The 21,543-nt window shown below is 41.1% G+C and overlaps 1 protein-coding gene across 5 annotated transcripts in view; it reads left to right on the top strand.

The window, feature by feature from the left end:
• Nucleotides 1-267: 267 nt before the first annotated feature.
• LOC132899604 (excitatory amino acid transporter 1-like) overlaps nt 268-21,543 on the top strand; it is a 36,564-nt gene continuing 15,288 nt past the window's right edge. The window contains exons 1-9 of one of the 5 annotated variants that reach the window (XM_060941632.1): nt 268-356; nt 941-1,018; nt 9,462-9,566; nt 16,539-16,721; nt 17,243-17,380; nt 19,632-19,839; nt 19,927-19,969; nt 20,078-20,388; nt 20,593-20,826. In XM_060941632.1, coding sequence (XP_060797615.1) covers nt 16,556-16,721; nt 17,243-17,380; nt 19,632-19,839; nt 19,927-19,969; nt 20,078-20,388; nt 20,593-20,826 — 1,100 coding nt within the window. In that variant the 5' untranslated portion in view covers nt 268-356; nt 941-1,018; nt 9,462-9,566; nt 16,539-16,555. Of the gene's footprint in view, nt 357-940; nt 1,019-9,461; nt 9,567-14,607; nt 16,722-17,242; nt 17,381-19,631; nt 19,840-19,926; nt 19,970-20,077; nt 20,389-20,592; nt 20,827-21,543 lie in introns of those variants that run through there. The other 4 variants (XM_060941633.1, XM_060941635.1, XM_060941634.1 and 1 more) reach the window with 4 other exon arrangements.

Genomic DNA, 21,543 nt, shown 5'->3' with positions numbered 1-21,543 from the left:
CACCGTGCCGCCCGTGAGAGAAATGAGCTTTATAAATCTCTCAGAATGGTTAATCACAATTTCACGTTACCTGGTTTATTAGGGAGAGCATCAAGTCAGATGTACTGTTATTATCAAATTCCTGAAAGAGTCAGAATTAGCTAAAAGAATATAAAGGGGTTTACCCCCTTTTATTGGCTGTTCCCCACTCCAGCCCAGTAAGTGGCGGTAATGCACCTTTAAGTTGGTTTGCCAACCAATGTAAAACCTTAAAGAAGAAGATGATCACTTCAGAGCACATGGTGCAGCAGAAGGTGTAGTTTAATTGAAGGTTGGGGAAAAGCCAAGTTTATTGGCCATTTCTGGGAATGCTGCTGGTAAGTTAATGTTGATATTTGGTTTATTAACTTTGTTACCATAGTTGAAAATAATGTAAGGTTTAAAAAAGAGATTTTCAGTAGTTGTTGTATTTTGTGTTTGCTTCATTTTTACTGTAAATGTTTTCAACCTACTGATCTGACTGACATAATTTGATTTGTGACCACCTAATTAGAATTAAAATAAACCAACAAAGAAGATAAAAGGAGTCAAGAAGTCTGAGTTGATTACTTAAACCCTGTTGACGGCCAAAGCCTTTTTCAAGTTTGGGCAGAAGTTTATGTAGAACCCTGGATAACTTGACACTCACCAGCCACCTTAATAGGAACTTGCTCTTGATTTTTAAGATTCCTGTTCTTGGCTGGCAGGAGTGGAACCCAATGTGGTCTTTGCTGTTGCAGAAGATGCTTTTCTGCTCACCACGGTTGTAAAGAGTGATTTATATGAGTTACTATGTCCTTCCTGGCGGCTCAAACCAATTTGGCCATTTTCCTCTGACCTCTCATCAACAAGGCGTTTCCACCCACAAAACTGTCGCTCACTCAATGTTTTTGTTTTGTTCATCATTCTGTGTAAACTCTAGAGACTGTTGTGTGTGAGAACCCCAGGCGAGCAACAGTTTCTGAAGTACTCAAACCAGTCCATCTGGTACCATACCACAGTGAGTCACAGAGAATTTTTCCTGATGTTTGAAGTGAACATTAACTGAAGCTATTTGATTTGTCTGCATGATTTTTTTTTTAATGCATTGTGTTGCTGTCAAGGGATCGACTGATTAGATAAGTGTGGTGCGCATGTGAAAATACATATATCCCATGGAAATTGTAGACTTTTCTCAACATATTTAAACAAGCAAACTTGTCAGCCTTTTGAGACTACCTACAGATAAAGATGACATACTTAAAGGGGAACAGAGGGCAATATATAGAGTAAATATAACAATAAAACACACATTAATGAACCTTATTCAAGACTTACAAAAGTTTTTTTTTTTTTTTTTTTGTTCTAAGGTTGGAAAGTTATAGTGTTTTTGAAAGTAGCTCGAGCAAACTATTTCCGCAGTTTGAACAGCCCGCCATGATATTAATTTTATCCAATCAGAATGCACGTTCATTTTCTCTGCGTAACACTCATGACGTATGTATGTGCCCCGTTGTGTTGGCTCATTGAGGTTGGAAATAGCACGTGTGAAATACCTGTTTCTGCCTCTTGCGACGATTTCGCAATTCCACGGGTGGCGCCTATCTCATTGCAGCAAATAAATTCTGCTGGACTCGTGAGCAACTCCACGTTACATTTTCCGCACGAGCACCACGCCGTGTCACCTGCACACAGACGCTCTGCCCCACGCTCGCCACGCCCATGGTCAGCATCAGTCTCATCCTCGCCGTCATCCGAGCTTTCTTCTCTTATTTCATCACCAGAGTCGAGAGTACCTCTCCTAGGTTCAAACTGGTACCCTTCTAAGCCATAGCCTGCTTGCAGTGTGTCTTGCGGGATCTCTTCGTATGATTCGACAGAGCTGTCGCTTTCACTTCATGCGCCCGACGCCATGATTACACGCTTATCTCCTCTATTTCGGAGAGTTCCGCTAGTGCAGTGGGTAGCGCTGATGTCACGGTCTTTTAAAAATGGCGACTCTTGTGCGGTTTAGCGTATAAAGTATTATATTTACAATTACCAAGATATTTCGTTGTTTTCTAGTATATAAATTTGATAGAATACTTAAGAATACGTTACTTTGTCACATCAGCAACTGTATATATTATATTTGGTACCCCTTTAAAGCAATAAGGAAAATTAACTCCTTTCAATGAAATATCAGTATATGTAATATTCTTCTGTGGAAAAAGTACACTCGACTTCAAAATCTAGTATTGCTCTCTTTAACAGAAATAACTCCTTGGAGGCGTTTTGCACAATTGTCCACCAGTCTCTGACATTGGTTTGCTGAAACTTTTGACCACTCTTCCATGCAAAATTCTTTCAGTTGAGGGTTCCCTTGCATGTACCGCCCTTTTCAAGTCTCAACATTTTAATGGGGTTCAAATGGGCTTTGATTCAGCCATTCTGTAACTCAGGGCTCGACGTTAACCACTGCCCGATTGCCCGGGGCAAATAAAACGCATTTGGGCAAGTGAGAGAGATGCCCGACTGGGCAAGTTGGAATGAGTATCTGTTAGGAACTAGCGCCACAAAAATTAAGCGCTTTGATCTTTTATTTCAGTTCCTAAAAGCATCCCTCACTACATATCCACCATTATATCTTGGCTGTTTTCTTAGTCTTGGTTTCATTTACTGCTTTGCAAGTTATCTTATATTCCCCCGCTGTTGTAGTATATGGTAGGCGCACTGTTTATAGACCCCTTGTGCAAGACGTCACGCATCACGTGATAATTACACCTGGGGTAACACACCGTCTTTCATGCAAGTAAGGCTTAATCTGTCTTCAGTATGGTTAATTTTTGCACTGTTTTTGCTCGTTCAAACAGGGAAATAGATAAAAGGCATTACCGTCTCCCCGCCATCATGAAAAAATATTAACAAATAGAAGCAAATGCTTCAAGAACAACGAGGAAATGAGCGGTTAAAGAACATGGGAGAGGAGCTCAGACTGAAAACTCCAGAGAAATTCACGATTGTATTTAAAATGTATTTTACAAAAACAAATTCTGAATTGAGGATGGAAGAGTTTGCTTAAGAATCTCATTTTATTTATTTATTTTTATTTTCTTCCCTGCTCGCATTCGAGTCAGATCCTTCATTAAAGTGTTTGATTTTCTTACAGGTGAAGCCGCTTCCTTATTCGACACAGAAAACCCAGATTGGTTTCAGACAACTCGGACATAAAAAAAAAAACCAAGGAGCGACAGGAGCGATATAATCCTGAAAAAACAGATTAAGAGCAGAGAGAGCTGGAGCTTTTTCTGTTATCGGAGGAACACAGTCCTGTGTAAAATATTTATATATCGGGTGTTTTTTTTGTTTATCATCCACCTATAGGTTTATTAAAAAAAAAAAACGCGCTGTGTCCAGACGGCTGCTCTGATTTAGTTACAGGTTGCCAGGTTTGTATAAAACACCCATAACCTACACATTAAACAATTTTAAAGGGCTGATGACACGAACATGACTCTATGCAATTTCTTAAATAAACTATACAACACGGCAAACATGTTAGATTTCTGTTATTACGTGAAAAGAAGCTGTTACGCGAATATCCAACTTTTAATTGCACAGCGCAAGAAAACTGGGTCCGTGGCTCGCGGCCACGTTGTGACGTCAGCGGAAGAACACGCTGCGGTTCACTGGCTGTTCTACTCTGGTTCTACTCAATGGAAATGGCGCATGAAAACGCCGGTGAACTCTCTAGTGCTAGCTCTTCCTCTTCTGGGAGTCTAGAATTGTGTTGATCTCTTCCGAATAGAATCTATGATAGCCTACCCTCTTTACCCTTTGCCTCTCGTTGCTAGGCGGCAGTTACATGAAAGCCGCAAGCTTTCACAAGCAAATGCATGACTGATATCACGCCGACTTTATGATTACATTTATGATTATCATGTAGAATCTATAGCTCTACGTACCTTTATCTTATGTCGTTTCACAACACATGTTCTGACAGGAGGACTGTCTTTGGATCCGGCATAGCTACTAGTAGACCCCCCCCCCCCCCCCCCGGAATACTGGCAGTGTTGCCAGATTGGGAGGTTTCCCGCGCAGTTGGGCGGTTTCAAGTGCATTTTGGTGGGTTTTGAACATATTTTGGGCTGGAAAACGTCAGCAGTATCTGGCAACAGATACTGCTGACGTTTTCCAGCCCAAAATATGTTCAAAACCCACCAAAATGCACTTGAAACCGACCAACTGGGCAGGAAACCTCCCAATCTGGCAACACTGTGTAGGCACTGCTGATGGTAGTAACACACGTTTGTGCTGAACTGAACACCCAAGAGATTCTTTTAAGCTGGGAAGGGTGTCAAAACAATCCAAATCGAAGTGTTCAGAGCACAGGACGGATGTTGGTGAGGGCTCCCACTTGTCATGAGTGCGCCTGACTTGCTTCACCCACTTCGCATGCAGCTCGGGATCTCTGGGAAACTTGAATAAACTTGCCCCATCCTTGTGGGTTTTGGAGCAAAAGCCGGCAACACAACGCGAAGGCATAATAACATATAATGATAAACTGAACACCTGTCGCATCAACAACAAACTGGTAAGTGAGGAGGAAGGTTCTTTCGCTGACGTCATAGCTCCTCCTCCTCCTTCGTCTCCTGGGTGCTGCAGCCCCGTCAAATTTGCCCAAATAGCCGCGTTTATCATAACTTGTAAAATAGGCGCCTTCGTGAATTAATATATGGATCATCGGGAATTACTTATGTTATAAAACATCGCCAAAGATGTCAAAAATGTGTCATCAGCACTTTAAACTCAAACATTATCCTGTCTGTCATGACGCAGTGGGTTTGTTTTTGTTTGTTTTTAAAAACCTAGAGGTGGATGATATCACAAAAAAAATCTATAGATATTCTCAAACACGGTACTGCTCAAAAGTCTTGGCACCCTATTGTTTTCTTCGTACAAACGTTGTGTTAGCCGAGCGGAGCCCCAAAGGCGTGGATACATAAAGAAACCCATCGAGTTGTTTTCTGATCGTTTTGGTTCTGTGCGTGCCTCTACGATACCAGTGTTGGCAGTCGCCAGTTGCAAACGCCACCTGGTGGCCAGTGTTGCCAGTCGCAAACGCCGCCTGGTGGCCAGTGTTGGCCGATAAAGAAATAAAATAAAACAAGAGGCTGGCTATGATGTATGAAAATTCTATAACCCAGAAACAGATGGGAGCTCTGTTTTTATGCAGTGCCTAAATCTATATATTAGATTTCTATTTTATGATTTCTACATTATCGAGTAATGAACCTACAGTCTGAGAGAGTTCTACACACACTGAACTTCACAACAGCTGCATGCATGTGAAATGGAAATAAATCGACTAAGGCAGGAAAAACTATTTTGGATAAAATTATTGTCTTTACAAGTAAAATGTAACCAATAACCAGACTTAATAATAAACTTAATCCATAACCAAACTTTAAGTCAGTGTGTGATTTTCAATTTATGTTGCAATGCACAACTATTCTATGGTTTTCCTAAAAAAAAAAAAATAGTAGTAGTACTTGCAAAATAGGGGGCAAGTGGGTTTAAAAGTTAATGTTGAGCCCTGTACCCCCCCCCCCCCCCTTTTTTTTTCTTGAGCCAATCCTTGGTGGAACTGCTCGTGTGCTTAAGATCATTATCTTGTTGAAAGGTCCCCTTCTGGTTAACCTTCAGCTTTTGAGTAGATAGTCTCACATTATCTTCAAGCACTCTTTGATATGATTTCAGAGTTCATGGCTGAATCAATGAATACAAGTTTCCCAGTCTCTGAGGCAGTGAAGCAACCCAAAACCATAACAATTCCACTACCATGCTTCACAGTTGGTATGAGGTGGTTCTTCTGTAAAGATGGCTTTGGTCTGCGCCACATGCCTGTACTCTTATTGTGGCCAAACAACACTACCTTTGATTCATCTGTCCAGAGCACGTTATTTCAAGAGGTCTGGTCTTTGCCTTGATGCTCACTGCCAAACTGTAGTATTACTTTAATGTTCCTTTTGGACAGCAAAGGCTTTTTCCTGGCACACCTTTTATGCAGGTCAAATTTGTCCAATTTCTGATTGTATATGTATGCACTTTCACATAAGCAGTTACAAGAGTTTTCTGCAGGTCCAGTGATAATTTTTGGGTTCTTAGAAATTTCTTTTAGCATCAAGTGGTCTGCTCTTGGGCTGAATGTGCTGGGGCATCCAGTCCTGGACAAATTGGCAGTTGTTTGAAATGTACGCCACTTGTAGATGATTTTCCTGAGAGTGGAATGATTTATTTCTAATAATTTCGAGCTCTTTTTAAATGTCTTGCCAGATTCATAGGCATCCATGACTCCCCCCCGGAGGTTCATAGACAGCTCTTTAGATCTTGGCGTGATGATACCATACACTTCAGCAGCAAAGTGAGCACCTGATCCTAGATGTCCAATTTAAATAAGACAGGTTCCACCTGTAGGAGGTTTTAATCAATGGCACCTAATCTGGAGCCCCTGATTTTAGTTTTATGGACTTGACGGTGTGCTATAAATAGTCTTGGCTATTTCCTCTGGTATATTGTGGAAGTGGAGAAATTCTGATTTAACAGCTTGTTTGCGCCACAGTCCTCTAGTCAGGAAATCCTGTCAACTGTAGGTAACGTCAACAAACAACGCATACATGCACAGCAAAAAGCACTGTAAAGGAGAGTTGTAAGTCACTGTCTGTGCACGTCTCCATCTTGCCTAATTTTGTAACAGGGCTGGACAGAACATTAACAGCATATGGAATGGAGATGAACAACACAGAAAAAATCATGACCAACCATCCAAATGGCTTCAGAAATGTAATCAAAGTTAAGGATCATAAGCTTGAGGCAGTCAACAGTTTTAAGTACCAGCCATCCATTATCTGTAACCGCTTATCCTGTTCAGGGTCGCGGACAAGCTGGAGCCTATTCCAGCTGACTATAGGTGAGAGGCAGGGTACACCCTGGACGAGTCGCCTGGTCATTGCAGGGCTGATGCATAGAGACAGATAACCATACACACTCAGTCAATTTAGAGCCACCCAATTAGCCTAACCTGCATGTCTTTGGACTGTGGGGGGAAACTGGAGCACCTGGAGGAAACCCACGCAGACATGGGGAGAACATGCAAACTCCACACAGAAAGGCCCTCGTCGGCTGCTAGGCTCGAACCCAGAACCTTCTTGTTGTGAGGCGACAGTGCTAACCACTACACCACCGTGCTGACCTAAAATGCCAAACCATCAAATCTAAATACCTTAGGGGACTGTTAGAGGGACATTAACCATGCAGGTCTATGTGACATGGCAGCCAAGGATTGATTGATATGGTTCTGATATTCCTAAAGTTTGCTTTAGGTGCTGCTTGTCTTTCTCTGAATGGGTTTTGTGTGATTTTGTTTGTTTGTTTACACATGCAGTCAAGTCAAAGAAAAAAGGAAGTGGCTGCAACAGAGTGCCATTTGTATAAAAATGTGTTTACTGCACATGAAGTTAAAAGCGGCTCATGAGCCAATCAATGTGGCCACCAGGTGGCAGTAGGTACAACTGTGTGTTTTGGCAGCGTAATTTCATACAAAACTTTGTTGCCTGCTAAGACTTTAATTCATTAGACAGCAATCACACAGAGCCTTCAGTTTTCATAAAATAATCAAAACAAATGGTTCATTTGGCTAGAAGTCATCATGTCATATCAACCATAGACAGTCATATAACTCATTTTCATATGGAAATGCGTAGGAAATCAGGCATGATTGAGCTAATTTATGACAACTAGGTGTGTATCTCTGTTATGCAATTAATCAGGTCACTTAATTTGGCAACTTGTATTCTCATCCAGATCTATACTAGAGCAGCAGCTTAGAGCCCTGCACTCCCGCGGGAGTCCCGCGGGACCCGCCGCAAAGCAGTGCGGCGCGGGACAAATTTTGAAAGCTCATTGCGGGCGTGGGCGGGACCGGAAGTGCACATATGCGGGCGGGACCGGAAGTGCACATATGCGGGCGGGACCGGAAGTGCACATATGCGGGCGGGAGCGGTGATGAGCTGCAGTCCCGCTAACTAAAAATGTGTTTGAAATAAAATGTATAAATTATTAATTTATGTCTATCATATATAATTTGTGCTGGATATTTTATTTGGCATTAATAAAAACATTTTAAGATGCCTAAATTTGCAGAGAGAATCAGATTGCCAGATTGAGTGAGGTATGGCATCTTAAATTTGCCATTGATCACCCTAACGACTCGCCGTTCACACCCAGCTAGCAAGAGAACCATGAGTGAAGTGATTTACTGCTTGAGTTAGTCTACAACTCTAATCAGAGAGACAGGTTACACAGTGATGGTTGGCTTGACTCAATGCTATCCCAGAAATCCTTCCTGTAATATGCAAATTTGGCTGTCCAATCAGAGGCAGCCAAATTTGCATATTACAGGAAGGATTTCTGGGATAGCATTGAGTCAAGCCTACCGTCACTGTGTAACCTGTCTCTCTGATTAGAGTTGTTCACTCATGGTTCTATTGCTCTGCTTTGCAATAAAAAAAAAACACATTGGTACAAAGCAAGCCCATTCACTTTTTTATGCTGATCAGAGAATTACAATGGTTTCTGATATGACAAAAATGTGCGATTCGCGATTAAATATTTTAATCGCTTGACAGCTTATTATTATTATTATTATTAGTAGTAGTAGTAGTAGTAGTAGTATTAGAGACACTACATGCTGAATTCAGAAACAAGGTAAATAATAACAAACGTGAGCTGTAGATATTTATGCTCAAATCCACTCAAAGTAGGGGGCGGGGCACCATCACGCTGTGTCAAGACAAGAACTTTCCTGAGAAATAATGCGAACGTCTGCATCATGCGGGATTTGCGGGCGGGAGCGGGACAAAATATGGCAGGAGCGGGACTGAAAATCATAATTCTTTGTGGTCGCGGGCGGGAGTGGGACTAAAAATCATAATTCTTTGCGGGCGGGAGTGGGACTGCACAATGCGGGCGGGAGCAGGACTGAAAAATCTGACCCGCGCAGACCTCTACAGCAGCTACAATTATCAACACCTTAACCATCTGTTGGCTATTGCAAAAGTAGAAAAGACTTTCAATGCATAAATTGTGCGTGAATAATTACTCGGACATCCACCGGGAAAAAAAAGTTGATTCCCAATTACTTAGCATATCAGATCACGTGACACCGTTCCACAACTATTGACACCTTTTGTCCAGAGTTATCAACATCCAGATGATTTTTATTTTAAAAAAAAAAAATCTGTATGTGGTATTAACAAAACAGTTTATTAAAAAAATTCTTACATAGACTTGTACAAAATCTTTTATATAAATATATCGATGTCTGTCTGTGCTTACATAAATGAAGTAATTCTGTTTGTAAACAAATGAACTGATGTTTAATCTGTGTCAAATCTTTTTGTTCCACTTTCTACCCACTTTCTCAGTATTTTTGCAGATCCCATTTTGTTAACACGGGGAGAACATAAACTCTGCACAGAGAGGCCCCCCATTGGCCACTGAGCTCGAACCCAGAACCTTCTTGGTGTGAGGTGATGGTGCTAACCACTACACCACCCCTTACAAAACAGTCCTCAGATATATACATAAAAGATTACAGATTTACATGAACGATTCAAGTAGACATAAGTGTTTACAAATTTATATTGGCTATATAAAGCACGAGATTTACAAATGTACAAATATATGGGTTTACAAATTCACAGATGAGATATAGACAAAATTTAAAAACATGAAAGATTTACGAATACATGGACGTTTACATAACTCAAAATATGCTTGAGGAAAGTGAAAATAAGCTCTTGTGAAGGATATTGCACTTGGAAAGGCGTGTATAAATGAATAACCATAATATTGCACAAAATGTCAGTAGATTGACCTTGATTATAGTTTGTGTGACTTCAGAGCAGAGTTCAGTATGGTGCCAGATTTGAGAGAGAAACGGTTTTTGAATTTTGTGGTACGGGCTTTGATTGATCTGTAACCTTTTGCTGCAGAGCTGTTACCATATCAAGATTGTGTGTGTGAGGACACACTCAATGGTGCAGCAGTAGAAGGACATCAGCAGCTGTTGGCTGGCATGGAGCCCTCCTGTCCAAAAAAATAATAATAAATTGTATTGCAGATACCGAGATATGCCTACCATCTTTTTTTTTTTTTAAATTTAATTAATAAGGTTAAAAAATTAAACAAATCATTATGCAAGATTGAGCTGAAGAGTTTATGGTATTAATTTATATTTAATAGTAGGTCCTAGCTTGGCTCATGTCCTGAATGCAGTGAAAAGCGAGCTGGCTGAGTCCTGTTGGATTTTAACAGGGTGCCGGAACTTCGACATAACATGCTGTATTCCCGGACTGCACTGTAGACTACATGTAAAGGGTATGCGCCATCCTTTGATGTTTATGGTATTGTTAACACGCATGTTCACAAGCCAACTGCTGCAGCAGGCTTACTGCGTACATGCACGGTTCAGCTGTCAGGCTATTGCTCAGAGTCATTAACAGGGTATCCCTGTACTTACTATACCCTGTGTATGGACATGGTGTACACACACAATTTGGGCTGAGCCTCACTTTGATTTTTATGACAACGGCTAGATAGGTCTGTGAGAGATGATTTTTGTAACGGCTCTGAAGATAATGTGCTCGAAATCCCCTGGGTCTTGGAAACTAAGACTTGTTCACATACAACTCACATAATCATTATATCATTATCTCAGTCTATTAGACTCATGAGCTCAGGTTGCAGTTACTGACTTTGTATTCTAGACATGCAGCTCTTGCAGTCTTTGTTTATAGTTATCTCGGTATTAAGCTCTGTCTTAAGTGGCCACTTACATACCTCATTTTATCTGGGTATAGAGGTTTTCGACGTGACGTCACAGGTGACGTGACGCCCCGGTGTCCGCCATTTTGAAGGTCAAGCTAGCTAATGTCAACAACAGTAGCTAGTATGTTACTGTAGCAATGTTTACGTTCAGTCATTTGGATGACTGTTAAAACCTTTCAGTCTCAAGTTTTTCCTTTACTGTATTTACTAGTTTACTGAGCTAGCGTGCTCGGGTAGGCTGGAAGCGAGCGCGCTAGCTCGGGCAGGCTGGGAGGGAGTGAGCGCGCTAGCTCGGGCAGGCTGGGAGGGAGCGAGCGTGCTAGCTCGGGCAGGCTGGGAGGGAGCGAGTGCGCTAGCTCGGGCAGGCTGGGAGGGAGCGAGCGCGCTAGCTCAGTAAACTAGTAAATACAATAAAGGAAAAACTTGAGACTGAAAGGTTTTAACAGTCATCTAAATGACTGAACGTAAACATTGCTACAGTAACATACCAGCTATGATGATGTTGACATTAGCTAGTGCTAACAGCTAGCTGCTAGTACACTGCTACAACAGACACCGACCCTAATAATACAGTTCTTGGTCATTGCCTGGTAACAGCAAATTTATAACGGGCCATGTCTCAACAGACTAAGAAGTTATTTCAATGACATTTAATAACATTTTGTTTATCCTGAGGACCGAAAGTAAATGAAAATGTGAACAAACCTTAGCTGTAATAAGATGCCGACCACCGGCTCCAGGGATGACCCGCTGATGTAGGCATGTTACCCAGCCTGGTTTTTAACGACATAGGTATACAGATCATGTGGGCCGAAGTCAGGTAAAGACGAGGGCTTCGTGTACTTCCGTACGTCAGTGAACAATCCTGGTGGAAGCAGGTAAATGTCGTTCTCTAAGCCTGCTAACCTCAATTTTTGCAAATACCTCTCCCTCTGCTCGCCCTGTAAATGCCCTGCGTCGCTGGATAGTGAAGGTGTTTTCTGCATCTCGCTCCTTTTTCTTTTATGTTTTTTCCCTGGTATTTCCCACACACCTGACTGCAGGTCAGGAAGATCACCCGCGCTGCAAAGCCAGAAAAAGATAGCCTGGTAACGTGTACGGATCACGTACACCAGCATCATTGATTTTCTGGTGATATCGCTTCTTACTCGCGTCATCTAGGCCGGATAAAATACTCGACAATGAGACTTCGTCATGATCAACAGTGTATCGCTACCGGTAGTCGCCATATTTGTGACCGTCAAAATGGCGCCGGCTACTTGTTGACATGGCAACGGTCACGTGGGTCGAAAACCTCTATATTCACTGTCTTGTATGTACATTGAATGTCCTGAGCAGCAGGTCAGATTAGTTACTATATAGGTGTTTTGTGGTCAGTGTACTACACTGTAGTGTCATGTGGTAATGCATTATATGACAATGTGACTTTCATAAATATGACCATATATTACTTGTAATTACGTTCTACGCATATACCTGCAACTCTGACAATATCATTTTCAGTGACTAATACCAGCTTCACCAAACTTTACCAAATCTCAGCATGCATTGCACACTGGGAACTTCCAGTGGCTCATGTTGCTGATAACAGTACAAATATTAGGCTATAAAATAATTTTCCATGTTCAAATATTGGATGTAAGCTGAAATGTGAGGTTATTAGATTGCCTTTATTTGTCTAGTTCCGTGGTTTTTTTTTTTTTTTTTTTTTTTTTTTTTTTTTTTGTCAGAACAGAAGCTTTTAATCAGTCATTCTTTCATGTATTATCACATTGTCTTTGGCCCTGACTGACTGTACTGCCACTGCATTCTGCAGACTCCACTGACTGACAGTATAGCTTTCACCCGTGTCTGTTTAGTCAGTGTCGGTGATGAAATTTCTTTGAACATTTCTATGTCAGACCAGCAGACTGATAAACATCTGATGTCAGTGGGGTGACAGGTGTAGTAGTATCCAAGAATAAATTTCTGAATTCCAGTCTGCTTTACACCCATACAAATGGATGAGATCTCTTCAATTCATGAAATGAATCATCGGTAATTACTTTCCAAATTTTATTCACCACCCTGGACCACTGGGATCAGTGTAGAATGTTCCTGGTTGCACTGGAAAGCAGAAGAGGTAAAAGGCATTAAATTGGTCTCAAATGTACAAGCAACTAGCGGCTAAGGTGATTTGTTGCTCGGCCTCGGCTAAGCATCAAATGTTTAATATACAATCTACGTCATAGGATTTCTCTTTCACTGGACATCTGGTAGTACAGTGAGATTATAATAGTGTGCACCACAGAATGCAGTAGAGTCAGTCAGAGCCAAAGGCAATGTGATAGTAATGACCGATTAGCTTCTGCGCTGACAAAAAATACCATGGAACCAGTAACTATACCATACAAATAAAGGTAATCTAATAACATTACATGTCCGCTTACATTCGATATGTGAACATAGAAAATGATTTTATAGCCCAATATTTATTTTTGTACCATTTTATCAGCAACGTGAGCTGAGCCACCGGAAGTTCCCAGCATGCAATGCACACTGGGATTTGATGAAGGGGCGAATGGTAATTTTCTTTGAGAGATTTCATTTACAACATGTCTCTGACGGCTCAAAATGCATCTCTGGGCATTTAAAAACTGCAGACCTTCTGAGGGCCTCTGGTGGCCCCTAGACCCTCGACCTTACTGGGTTGATGTTCCTGAGAGTTATCAGGAAATGGTCCCTATTTATTAATTAATGAGGTAGTGTGTTGTATGTCCATGTAAGGTCCTCTGATATGTGTAGATTAGAATAGATAGAACTTTTATTGATCCCTTTGGAAGGGTTCCCTTTGGAAGGGTTCCCTCAGGGAAATTAAAATTCCAGCAGCATCATTACAGGATAAACAGACTGGAAAATGGAGAACTTCTAGATAAGTTAAGTATTTACAAAAAGAATAAGATATGGGGGGACCAGGAACCTGAAACTAGAGACTCTCTCCTCCACCTATCCATTTATGTTCAGTGGCAGGTGAACATCCTGATGTCTTCTGAAATCAGTTATCAGCTCCTTGGTCTTTTTGACATTCAGAGTGAAGTTGTTTTCAGCACGCCAGTCTGTCGGCCTCTGAACCTCCTATTTTGTAGGCAGACTCATCTCCTCCAATGAGCAGTCCCACCACTGTTGTCATCTGAGACTAAGTCGAGGTTATTATTCACCAAGGTTCACCGAGCCTGAGGCGAAGAATTGTTTTAGTATAAATACACAGGTGATTTTTATTTAAAAAAAATAAATTTTGCATTAAACAGTCATTTATTTCAAACTTCAAAAGTGGCCTGTAAATGCAAAAAAAGAGGCACTCTCAGACTTGTCACTTATCTATGTCAACTCTCATAAAATACTTTTGTTTTGAAATGGGGGGGAAAAAATAAATCACAATTCCACCTTAGCTTTGAATAGTTTTAGACTAAACTTTTTGTAGCATCTTTTTAGTGCTTTTAGGAACAGCATTTTCTTTCATAACATTTTGTAATTCTTCCTCACTCACGGTGGCAAAGCAATTGGCCACCATTTTGCCAAGTCGCTCGAGGTGATTATCGAGAAATGGTCCGAATTTCTCAACCAATCAGCACATGCGACTTTCTATAATCACCTGTGTATTTATAACCTATTTAAACAAGTACTCTGTCAGGATGCCGATGTAGTAGTTACTATTACATACATACTAAAATGTATTTGGAGTGGTAAGATGGGGGGGGGGGGGGGGGGATTTACTGCTGTGGAGAGTTGACACTGTCAAGTCACACATTGCCACTATATGTATCCGTTTAGGACTCCAAATATCAGCATTTATATCCGTTTTCATATTTAAATCCGAAATTCAATCACTTTTTTTAATTGTCATAAATAACAACGAAATTCCATTGGAGCAACCCAGCCATACATAGTAGGTGTAAAATTGCATAATAGTGCAGAGTCCCATAATGCCCATTATAAATAGAGTCCAGTGGAGTGCAAAATTGGTGTTGCCTAAACCTGAAAGTATTGGTTTGTTTATTAAAAAAAAAAGTTTTTATTTTCATAGAATTAAAACCTTTTGCTCATTGGACGACTTGTTGCATCCTGTGGGCTCTCGGTCCCAATGCACAGCTTTTTAATCTCAAGATCCCCTGTGAACCTTCTGTATAGATGGTGTCAAGTTTGTTTGTATCGCGCTTTTAACAATAGACATTGTCCCAAAGCAGCTTTACAGAATCTGAATGACCCAAGACATGAGCCAATTTTATCCCTAATCTATCCCCAATGAGCAAGCCCGTGGTGACTGTGGCAAGGAAAAACTCCCCCAAATGCCACAAGGAAGAAAACTCGAGAGGAACCAGACCCAAAAGGGAACCAATCCTCACCTGGATGACGACAACAGACATGACTATAACAGTTTTAACATGAAGTCAGTTTCGTTGATGTTATAAACTCTTCATTGATGGAAACTTGAGTGCAAAACTGTTCATGACAACTGCAGTCCTAAAGTTAGCAAGTCAACTGTAGTCCTCAGCCACAAAAGCATTCCTGCAAGTGTCCAGAGTGTCTTCCAAGTGTGACTTTCAACTGTCCATATGGGGCCGTCCTCCTCCACAGGAGCGACGCGATGAGACTCCAGCCAGACACAGGGCATCAGGATGGATCAGGCAGGTTGGAGGAGCAGAAGAGGTCAGCACCTCGATCCCAGGATTGACATATAACTCAGAGGGACAGATTGGAGGGGGGGGGAGAAGAGAGAGAAAACACAGGTTGTTGGGTATGCCCAATGTCACCTGAATAAATAGGTACAGTATGCATTTTGAGCGGAGTACAAGCAGGGACTCCGGCAAAACTAGCTATGACAGCATAACTAAAAGGGGAGAGCCAGAAGGTAACACAGGCATGAGGGAGCCCTGGGACATAAAGCAGCCAGCCACTACACAGTCAACAAACTCAAGTGAGCAAATGAGTGGGGGACTGACAGCATCCATACATCCCAGTTTACCAAAACGCACTATGTCTGAGGACCCTCCAGATCTACACCTTTACCTCATGAGCATCATTAACGAAAGGCTTGACTAAACGGAAGTTTTCAGCCTAGACTTAAATGCTGAGACTGTGTCTGATTCCCAAACACTACTTGGAAAGGCTGTTCCATAACTGTGGGGCTTTGTAAGAAAAGGCTCTGCCCCCTGATGTAGCCTTCACTATACGGGGTACCAGCAGATAGCCTGCACCTTTTGATCCAAGTAGGCGTGGTGGGTCATGAAGGACCAGAAGTTCGCTCAGGTACTGTGCGCGCGAGACCATTCAGTGCTTTGAAGGTCGAAGTGTGTGCATCCTATTTGTATTGCGTTACATACTTGCTGCATAGTTTGGGTTTGCTACTTATTGTTCTTTGTCACTGCTAAAGGACAACCTTTACTTAGTATTGCTTAGCATGCGGTCAAGGGGAGGGAGAATGGACCTTCTGATGGTCAGGCCAGGGGAGATGGCAGACTGTTTCATCTTTATCAGCACATGAATGTAACCATGTACTACCAGCCATAAGCTCTGCCTTGAACTCTTCTGCAAGTTACAGTTCTAATCATTCATAGATGGCAAGTAACAGCAATATCTTAATTATCTTAGAACCAAGTCTTTGAATTAATTGTAAATGAGAAACCTCCAAACAGCAACAGCCTCTTACTGGATGATGACTCTGAGAAACCCAGTCACCCTGAGGAGGACTGGTTGCACTATGCAGAAACAAGTGTCTGGAACCAAGGTCAGGATGTGTTCCATCAACCGAAAAGCCATCAAGGAGTTTCTGCATCGCAACTCGTATGTGCTCTTCACTGTGGGAGCAGTTGTAGGAGGTAATGTTTACCAAAACAATTTTTTTTTTCTTTGTAAATTTTAAGCCTTTATTCATCACGTGCATATTAGAGCACAGTCTAGAGTAGTAGAGCACAATTCTTTCTCTGCATTTAACCCATCTGAAGCAGTGAAAAAACACACCCAGAGCAGTGGGCAGCAATGCCCAGGGAGCAGTTGAGGGGTTAGGTGCATTGCTCACGGGCACTTCAGCCAGGGATGTAGAGGGAGCGGAAAGTGCTGTTCGTTCACTCCCCCCATGTTTTCTTGCTGGGCCAGGAAATTAAACCAGCAACTTTTTGGTCTAAAAGCTGCTTCTTTAACCTTTAGGCTTCCCTATTATTAGAGTATCTAATATTTTCAGGCTTCTCTGAATATTACTTAGATGCTCATTTTTGAAATTAAAGCACTAATACAAATGGTATGTGTTTCTTCTAGTGTTGTAGGAAGTCACTGAGCAATAAATATAAAGTTACAGCTTGAAGTTGAATTTCATGTTAAGACTTACACTTTTGTTGTTCAGGAATCATTTTGGGATTTGCTGTGCGACCTCAAAACTTATCACTGAGAGAAATAAAGTATTTATCCTTCCCTGGAGAGTTACTGATGAGGATGCTACAAATGATGGTCCTTCCACTCATAGTATCAAGTCTTGTTACAGGTACGTGGACAAAGTCAAGTCAAAATGTGTATGATGGGCCACTTTTTTTTTTGTGGAATCATGGCTACACGATATGGCCAAAAGTATGTGGACACATGACCATCACATCCATATATGGTTCTTCCCCAAACTGTTGCTCCAAAGTTGGAAGCGCACAATTGTCTAGAATATCTTTGTATGCTGTAGCTTTAAGAATTTCTGTCACTGTAACGAAGGAACCTGAACTTGTTCCAGTATGACAATGCTCCTGTGCACAAAGTGAGCTTCATGAAGACATGATTTGCCAAGGTTGGGGTTGTTGAACTGAAGTGGCCTACACATAGCCATGACCTCAACCCACTGAACACCTTTGGGATGAGCTACAATGCTGCCTGCATGCCCAACTTCACTCATGCTCTTGTGACTAAATGCACACATCCCTACCACCATGCTCCAAAATCTAGTGGAAAGCCTTCCCAGAAGAGTGGAGGTTATTATAACAACAAAGGGGGACTAAATCTGGAATGGGATGTTCAAAAAGCACACATGGGTATGACTGGTAAGGTGTCCATATATTTTTGCTATATAGTAGTGAATGTTTCGTGTGTGTGTATGTATATACAGTGTCCTCCACAATTATTGGCACCCCTCGTTAAGATCTGTTCTTAGGCTTCTAATAAATTTGTTTTTTAAAATATAGGAGGATAATGCAAAAAAGAGAAAAATCCAACCTTTAATTCAAGTGCATTTATTCAGTGGGGAAAAGAATCCCACATTAAGAAATAATTCTTTTACATGAAATCATCTGTGCCACAATTATTGGCACCCCTGATGTTAATACTTCGTACAGCTCCCTTTTGCCAACAAGACAGCACTTAATATTCTCCTATAACATTTCACAAGATGGGAGAATACAGAGAGAGGGATATTTGACCATTCCTCTTTGCACAATCTCTCTAAATCGTCCAGAGTCCTGGGTCCTCCTTCAGCTCACCCCATAGGTTTTCAATTGGGTTGAGGTCTGGGGACTGAGATGGCCATGGGAGGAGCTTGATTTTGTTTCTGGTGAACCATTTTTTGTGTAGATTTGGCCACATGTTTAGGGTCATTATTTTGCTGAAAGACCCAGTGACGACCTATCTTCAGCTTTCGGGCAGAGGCCACCAGATATTGATTTAAAATGTCCTGGTATTTCAGAGTGTTCATGATGCCATGCACCCTAACAAGGTTCCCGGGGCCTTTGGAAGAGAAACAGGCCCACAGCATCTCCGATCCTCCCCCATACTTCACAGTGGGCATGAGGTGCTTTTCCGCATACTCTTTTGTGATGTATTAGCGTTTAGTGCCAAAAAGCTCTATCTTGGTCTCATTTGACCAAAGCACACAGTCCCAGTACCGCTTGGCGAACTCCAGACGTTCATGTTTATGCTTGTAAGTGAGAAAAGGCTTTTTCCGTGCATGCCTCCCAAACAGCTTGTTGGCATGTAGATAGCGCCTGATGGTTGTCATCGAAACTTTGTAACCCCAAGATGCTACTCTTTGATGCAATTCTCTAACAGTGAGCTTTGGAGAACTTCTATTACCAGCTTCCTCACTGTGCGTGGTGGCAAGATAAACTTGCATCCTCATCCAGGCTTGTTTGCCACTGTTCCAGTTGTTTTAAACTTCTTGATTCCTCTGACTGTAGATATGGGCAGGTGTAGGCGAGTGGCTATTTTCTTGTAGCCATTGCCTGACTTATGAAGGTCGACACACATCTGCCTTACTTGAATGGTGTGTTCTCTTGTCTTTCCCATGTTGAAGAGTGGAAAAGAGAAATTAGGCCTCTGTGTCACATCATATTTATACCCCAGGGAAACAGGATGTATTGAATTACTAATTAAAGGTTCCTAGATACTCTGATCAACTTTATAAACTACAATAGAAATGACAAACGCTTCAGTTACATTTATTTTCTAGGAATTGTCATCGGTGCCAATTATGGAACAGGTGAAATTATTTTTTTTAAATGTAATTTTCTTAGGGATTTTTTTTTAATTCACTTAAGGGTTACATTTTTCTACAACTTTCAGTGAGATGATGCTTCTGCAATAAAAATCTGAATTTATTTTCAAGCTTTTAACACATCTTAACCAAGGGTGCCAATAATTGTGGAGGGCGTTGTATATTCATTCTCGGAAGCGGCTTGTAATTTAGACCAGCTTGGTTCACTTTCTGTTGCTCCGGTTATATTACAATAAATCTGTGAAATTTTTCTTTTTAATTTTACCAGGTGTTTCATATTTGGACAGTAAAGCCACGGGAAAGATGGGAGTGCGGGCTACCGTTTACTATATTGTGACTACTTTGATTGCTGTGTTTATTGGTATTGTCATGGTGTCCATCATAAGACCTGGAAAAGTCAAAAGAGACACTCCGATGTCTAATAGTAGCAGTGCTGAGTCAGTGACAGCTGCTGATGCATTTCTTGATCTACTTAGGTAAAGAGAGACATGCTTGTATTTGGTATATTTGAAAATCTATTGTGACATTATGCAAGCATTTTTTTTTTTTTTTATTTCTTGTAGAAATATGTTCCCTTCTAATTTGGTGGAAGCCTGCTTTAAACAGGTATATAAATGGTGCTTCTATATTACATACAGTATACTGTATGATGCTTCTCTACAAGCATCTAGTTTGCCTTTACTTTAAAACTTGATCCTTATTTATCTCTCCTAGTACAAAACACTTTACATGAAAACAGTTTTGACAAAGAACATCACTGTTATGGTGAATGGAAGTGGTCTTATTAATGCCACTGAGTCCAGTCAAATGGGAAATTACAGCACAGTCGTGCAGACCGTCCAGGAGCAAGTGGAGATTATTCCAGTCTCTGGCTCCTCTAATGGAGTGAATGCGCTGGGTCTAGTGGTGTTCTCCATGTTCTTTGGCTTTGTGATTGGGAAAATGAAGCAGCAGGGCCAGCCACTAAAGGACTTCTTCAACTGCCTCAATGATGCCATAATGCGCTTGGTAGCAATCATTATGTGGTGAGTATGGGTCTATGTTCTATTATTAACTGATTCTGTTTGGATCAGTTTTGTCTATTCCATCTTTCTTCAACTCTGGTTCTAGTAGATCTTCTTGTAATCATTGGCTTTTTCATCAGTTCCCTGATTTAATGTGGTAAATCAGAGGTGTTAAAGGGGGATAAAGTCTGAATGCACACATTATCTTCACATATTCTCTCTCAGGTATGCTCCAGTCGGTATCCTCTTTCTAATTGCTGGAAAGATTGTTGAAATGAAAGACCTATTACAAGTTGGAAGACAGCTGGGAATTTACATGTTGTGTGTCATCGCTGGTCTGCTCATCCACAGCCTCATTGCTCTGCCTCTAATTTTCTATTTGAGTACACGGAAAAACCCCTATACCTTCATCTCTGGTCTGCTCCAGGCTTTAATTATGGCCTTTGGAACATCCTCAAGGTAGTAAAATGATCTTAACCATGCACTAGAGCTCTATAGTTACAGAGAAAATGGTATATTATTGTTTGGAGTTTAAGAAAGGACATAATAGAGAAATACTATAATAGACACTCACTAGCCACTTTAATAGGAACTTGTTCTTGATTCTAAGATTCCTGTTCTCAGCTAGGAGGAGTGGAACCCAGTGTGGTCTTCTGCTGTTGCATGCTGAGATGCTTTTCTGCTCACCACAGTTGTAAAGAGTGATAATCAGTGTTGGGCACGTTACTTTCAAAAGGTAATTAGTTATGGTTACTAGTTACTTTTCCCAAAAAGTAACTGAGTTAGTAACGGAGTTACTTTGTCATAAAAGTAACTAATTACCAGGGAAAGTAATTATTCCATTACATTTTGTTCCCCCTCAAAAAAAATCAAATTCAATTAGTGTAATCATAATAAAAGTGAATGTTAAATGTGTTTAATGACTGAAATGGACACTTAACAGAACCAATTAGTAATGTTATCTACACTATATTAATATTTTTGTGGGACAATGTGAGATGACATCTATCAAATGTAATATATTTTTGTAGTTATTAAAATTGTTACTAATTACTGGCCACTGACGAGGACAAACGCTTTGTTCCTCGACATAATGTGCATTGCACGTAGACACTCTTGCCTTTTATTTCAAGTAATGAAAAGTAATGGCTGTATTTCCAATGTGAAAGCGCAGTG

This window comes from Neoarius graeffei, chromosome 15 (genome assembly GCF_027579695.1).
Source record: "Neoarius graeffei isolate fNeoGra1 chromosome 15, fNeoGra1.pri, whole genome shotgun sequence".
Taxonomy (NCBI): Eukaryota; Metazoa; Chordata; class Actinopteri; order Siluriformes; family Ariidae; genus Neoarius; species Neoarius graeffei.
Note: the sequence above shows the minus strand (reverse complement) of the source record. Positions and strands in the feature narration are given on the sequence as shown.